The sequence below is a fragment of the Cupressus sempervirens genome, chromosome 4, assembly GCF_028749045.1.
Source record: "Cupressus sempervirens isolate cs-2001-9-10 chromosome 4, ASM2874904v1, whole genome shotgun sequence".
NCBI classification, from domain to species: domain Eukaryota; kingdom Viridiplantae; phylum Streptophyta; class Pinopsida; order Cupressales; family Cupressaceae; genus Cupressus; species Cupressus sempervirens.
In genome coordinates, this window is record NC_143121.1 from 170,709,971 (window position 1) to 170,716,165 (window position 6,195).

Genomic DNA, 6,195 nt, shown 5'->3' on the forward strand with positions numbered 1-6,195 from the left:
GGAATACGTATTCCTATTCCGCTCACCAAACGGGCTCTTAGGGCCCATTTGGTGAGCGGAATAGGAATATGTATTCTGGAATAGGACGTATTCCTGTTCTCTGTTTGGTTCAGCCAATATTTGATGGGAATTCGTGGACCCGAAAATTTATGTTTTCTAAAATTAAAAAAATGGAATAGGAATACATATTCCAATACCACTTATTTTGGTGGAATTGCAAAAACTCCATTTTTGGGCCAAAAACGGAATACGTATTCCATTTTTGCTTCGTATTTCAATCCTGTTTTGGTGCATCGAAACAAGGAATTCACAATTTTTGGAATACATATTCCAGAATATGTATTCCTATTCTGCTCACCAAACGAGCCCTTAGAGATTGCCAATTGTGAAGGTTTAAAAAGGCATGCCAACAAACTCTTTTTTTTTCTTAATTTCTCAATGGAAAAAATGGAAAAGACTACTAGCAAATAAGAGTAGAGCTAATAGCAAAATATCAATTACAATTTAAAATTTCAGAAAGATTGACTAAACCATAGGATGAGTGAAATAATTGAGAATCTTGCACAATTATCAAGAAAGAGATTAATTCTAAAAAGCATTGAAAACTTTAGTATCCTACTAAAGGCAGGGACTAATAAAATAAAATATGATTTTCATAATTTTATAGATTGAAAACATCAAATTATAATTTTTTTTTTTGGAAAGATGCCAAGATAGAGATAGAATAAGAGCACTCACACGCAGAAAATTGCCGAATTCATATTAAAATGTTTGATTTCAGAATTGAGTCCCCATCGACTATTTACCTACCATCCTATTCAACTCTTCTACTTTAAAAAAACTCTTCAACTTATGAGCTTATTTTAGTTTATTATTACTGTCACGTCCACCGACTCTCAACGATGAAACCGAATGAGTTTGGACATTTTTGTAGGCTTCTTTCTCAAATTAATTTCTAAGAAAATATTTATTTCACTATCATCAAACGTGCAGAGTATCTCTTTAATCATCTCACCTACTATTCTTTGAAAAGAGTGTGCTCTCTCAGGACTCAGTAGCGCTTGACTCGCTCTCCAAGGGGCATGTCTAGGAAGGACGTGAACTGTACTGTGGACCCATTTGCCTGTCTTTTTAATATATCTAACTCCGTCAGTGATTTTTTTGATCCATTTGTTTGAAATGGTCTAAATGAAATTATCTATTTCTATATCAGTGTATAAATTATTTATATATTCTTCATTTTAACTCTTCTTCTATTTGAAGAGTCTCAGTGCTTAATTCATTGACTTTGAAAAAAATAATTATTATATTTTATTGTTTATATGATCAATAACCCATTTAAATAGACATTATTTCACCCATTATAGACCCGCTAAATATTCTCTCTCACACGTTCCTTCCTTTGGGCCTTTCCCAGAAACTCATTCACGAGCAATGGCTACGCAGGATGACATCCATATTCCACAAACGATGCTTTCTTTGACTTTGTCTTGCTTCTGCTCGAACCTATAATTCCGCTATAAAATTTTGAGATATGTAGCATTATCACAATCACATCTAACAGAGTTTGAAAGTTTGAGTTGCGTTAGCTTTCAATTATTCAGTGTCCATAACACATCAAGCATGGCATCTGGACTTGCTCTCGGGTTCGCCAAAGGTGTGTTGGGAAAGCTTGGCGAGGTCGCAGTACAAGCAGCATGGGATGAAGCATCTCTTCTTCTCTACTTCAAAAGTGAGTTCAAATGGCTGGAGAAGAAGCTCAGACGGATCTGTACTTCTCTACAAGCAGCTGATGAGCAGAGTGAGCACAACCAGGATGTGAAAGAATGGCTGGGAGAACTGAGGAATATTGTTTTTGATGCAGAAGACATAATTGATGAGTGCGCTGTTGAGCATCTGTATAGAAATACCTGTACTCAATCATGTGCCTTCAATTGTAGCCAATTAGGTTTCCGGTATAAGATGGGGAAGAGAATTAAAGAGCTCAAGGAGAGGATCAGGGCTGCTTTTGAAGATGCACAAGAGCTGAAGCTTTTCCATGATGTCGCCCATCTAAATCAGCCCTCAACGAGTACATTCCAAAGTGAAAGAGGAGAAGAGTTGAGAAGGGGGAATTTCTTGCAGATGGATGAACCAGCAGTGGCTATTGACTACAAGGTCGATGAGATTCTTGCACTGTTGGAGGACCCTGCCATTGGAGTTGTTGCTACCCTGGGTATGGGCGGCCTGGGGAAAACATTCCTTCTGCAGCACGTCTTCAACAGATCGAAACATAGGTATGAGTGTTCTGCCTGGATTTCTGTTTCCCAGACTTGCTCGGTCAGGAAATTGCAATGTGACATAGCCTCCCATATTGGATTAGAAATAGACAGTAGAGTAAGTGATGTGCGGGCAGCTGAATTGATACATGTAGGATTAGAAGGGAAAAGAAGTTTGATTGTTCTGGATGACGTTTGGAGGACTAGTGTAGAAGGTGATCTGATATCAAGACTTGGGCTTCCCAGCGGGCGGAATAATCAGTGTAAAGTAGTGGTTACCAAAAGAAGTGTAGATGTTGCTCGAAATATGAATGCCCACATCTATGAAGTGGAACACCTCTCCGAGCACGAGAGTTGGGATCTGTTTTGCATGTATGCCTTCCCGGACCGTGAGGGGAACAACCCGCCTGAGAACCTGGAGAGCATTGCTCATCAAGTTGTAGAGGAATGCGCCAGGCTGCCGCTGGCCATAAAGACAGTTGCGGCATCCATGGCCAAGTCTCCCCTCACGTCAGATTGGGAGGCTAAATTGGGGCAGTTGAAAATGGTAGCAAAGGGAGAAGACTCTGTAATGAAGATTCTAAAACTCAGTTATGATTCTCTTCCTCCCTGTCTGAAATGTTGTTTTGCTTATCTTTCTTTCTTTCCGGAGGACACCGATGTTTCTTATACTACTTTTAAAATTGAGGAGTCTGTATACCAGGAGTATCTAATTTACTTGTGGAGAGCGGAAGGATTCATTCCGCAGGAGAAAGGTAGAGAACAGTGGGATATTGGGTTAGATTATATACACCAGCTTGCAAATTTATGTTTGCTGGAAGTGAATAGAGTACATTGTTCTTACACTGTACATGACATGTTCCTTGATTTGGTTGTAAATATATGTAAAGAAAATGAGTGTGAATTTTATCTTCCGTCCAAAGAAACAAGTTGCCGCAGGTTATTACTGGCTAAGAAAGGTATAGATACTAATGTAATATCACAAAGGCATCTCAATTGTCAGCGATTTCTCCGCACACTGTCATTCTCTCAGAATCCTGGCATCAAAAGTATTCCAGAACAGATGCTTGAGCATGTCAGCTTACTCCGGGTGATTGACCTTAGCCACACTGCCATCTCCTCATTGCCAAAATGTGTGGGAAATTTCAAGCTTCTGAAGGTTTTGAATTTGTCTTACACACAGATCACGGAGGTTCCAGATTGTGTAAGAAGACTTCACAGTCTTCAGTATCTCGATGCTTCTGAATGCAAAAGACTGCGATGTCTACCAGAATGGATAGGGGAGCTCAAATCGCTTTCCCATCTCGATGTAACACGGTGCTCAGAAGAGTTAGAGAACAATTATATGCCTAAGGGGATATCAGAGCTTTTGAGTCTGAGGACGTTGAGATCAGATTACCTAATACTGGCTGCTGAAGAGAGTGAGTTCTTCACTGTTGGGGATGTTGGCAATTTAATCAATCTCAAAGAAATAAGTATTTGCTTAGATGATGAAAGGGGTTTGAGAAGTGTAGATGACGGTGTCCTTGACCGTCTGGTCAATATGAGAATTCTGGGAGTAGAGAATAATATTCTTGCAACAGAGGAGGGTGATAGCGAAGTATCCAGTCTTCCAGAGTTCCCAGAGAAGATTAAACTTATGAAAGATCTCCAACAACTTTCAATTGCTCGCTTCTCAGTGCCAAGCTGGTTTTGTGGAATGGAACATCTGACAGACCTTACTCTTGACCAGTGCAGCGCTTATACATCGCTCCAAAAGATGCCCAACTTACGACTCTTGTATTTGAGGGATGATTCAAAATGCAGAGAATTGCCAAAGGAGTTCGGAGAGAGCGGGGGCTTTGCAAAGCTGGCTAATCTGCAGATTGAGGGCTTCCCTGTTTTGGAGGAGTTGCCGGCGTTGGAAGAGGGGGCGATGCAAAGTCTGGAAGGACTGAGGATAAATAAATGTCCGCAGGTGAAGAGAGTTCCCAAAGGATTAGAGCGGTTGAGGAGGCTGAAGGGGATAAGAGTGGAGGAGGAGAGCGCAAGTGAAGAGTTGAAGGAGAGGTTAAAAGAAGGCGGGGAGGATTGGAATAGAATTAAAGCAAACAATCCCCGCATCGAGATCCTCTTCTAGTAGGAGCTGTTGCCTCCTTTGGGCGATGTGTATAAGTTTGTGTGTAATTGTTTCACGTGAATAAATATTAATTTTTAACATAAATATAAGTTTATGTGTATATTATATAAATTATTGTGATTAATACTGCATATATAGTTAGTAATGCATTTATTTAAAAAATACACTTTTTATAATTAAAATATTTATAATAAAATATTATTAATTAGTATTTTTTTTTCTAATTTAATTTTATATAATAAAATATTTCTAATTGATATTTTATTTTTTCTATAATTTATTTTATATGGGTAAGAATTGTATATTTTATTACATTAAAAAAAAATTATTTTTTTATATTTAGAATATTATGAAAAATTCTATTTTCACAATCTTGCCATTTTGCACCACCACGTCTTTATTTTCTTTTATTTTCATAGGTTTCTTAGAAGAAGAAGAGTTTCCTTTAGATATACCTTAGAGGGCTTGCACCTACTTGTTGAGTTGTTTAACCTCTTTAGTATTATTTTTCATCCATTATAGCCCTTAATTTATTTTTCACCTTATCAAGGGACTCTTTTGTCCTTCTAATTTTGTCTTTGTGATCCACCTTCATAGCCTTAATATTTTTAGCACCATTTTGAATCAGAGATAAAATCTTATCTACATTCTCTAAAGTGGGGTTTTTATTAAAAAAAGTGCCCCATCTAAAATCAATTTAGTTAGGTAATGAACCATCTATTTGATTGCATAAAGACTTTTAATACCAACAATGTGATCTCAATATTTTCTATGATGTGTTCCATTTATGTTAACCCTCAACTTGTACCTCTAAAAGTGAAAGAGGTGAAAAATATGAGAAGCAGGAGTATCTTGAAGAAAGACAAAATAGTAGTGGTTGTTGACTATAAGGTGGAGAAAGTTATGACATTGTTTGACAACCCTACCATTATGCTTAATGTCCTTTTGGGTATGGAAAGGCTAGGTAAAATATTCATTCTCTAGCGCATTTACAATATATCCTAATAGAGGTGAGTGTTTGACTTGGATATAAAATAAAATATTCATTCTCTAGCATATTTACAATAGATCCATTTGAATATTCATTCTTTAAAGTTATAAATATGTTTGATGATGTTGTTTTAATAGTGATGTAAAGAATCCATGAGGACTTAAGTTGGTTAGTAATATCACAAATTATGAGTTTTGTAAACAAGTATATGTCCATGTTTAAGAAATGATGCATATTGTATTGGTTAGAAAAAAGAATATTCTTTTAGTTTTAGTCTTATATTTATTGTTCTCTAAGTTTCCCTAGTGGGGTACTATACAAGGAGTGGTGGTGTGAACTCCACTCCCAAGGTAACTATATTGATATGGAGGTTCCAGCTTAGATGACCCTTGATTGTGGGATTGTTATTTTAATTTATGAAGATATGACAACTAGTTATTCATCCCTTTTGAGATGATTATCAAGAGTGGGCCTCTCCATCCAAATATTTCTATCAATAAAGTCAAATTTTTTTATTTAGACACTTCATATGTTTCTTTCAACTCAGGTGTACTTACCATATGAAGAGTTACTAAAGAGTATAATTACATGCATCATCATTTTTATGAACAACCTTTTTGATATTTATTTGAATATTAAAGATTCTCTTCGCAACAACATTCTCTTCTCTCAATGTTTTTTTTCGTATTAATATTATAGAGGACACTAATATGGGATGTGATCGAGTTTGAGTGGAGTCAAACAAAATTGATAAAAATATCCATGATGACCTAGGACTTTGGCTTGTATTGGATAAGAGAAGAATAGTTCCCTTTATGGAAGGCATG

At 36.8% G+C, this 6,195-nt stretch overlaps 1 protein-coding gene across 1 annotated transcript; it reads left to right on the forward strand.

Annotated features, from left to right (window-relative positions):
- The first annotated feature begins 1,393 nt into the window (after positions 1 to 1,393).
- LOC149560523 (disease resistance RPP13-like protein 4) lies at positions 1,394 to 4,466 on the forward strand. Its single transcript, XM_089823614.1, has one exon. The coding sequence runs from the start codon at positions 1,624 to 1,626 to the stop codon at positions 4,375 to 4,377; it is 2,754 nt and encodes a 917-aa protein (XP_089679740.1). The 5' UTR covers positions 1,394 to 1,623; the 3' UTR covers positions 4,378 to 4,466.
- Positions 4,467 to 6,195: the final 1,729 nt, after the last annotated feature.

Coding starts and splice junctions, on each gene's coding strand:
- LOC149560523 (XM_089823614.1), top strand. CDS start 1,624: ATGGCATCTGGACTTGCTCTCGGGTTCGCCAAAGGTGTGTTGGGAAAG.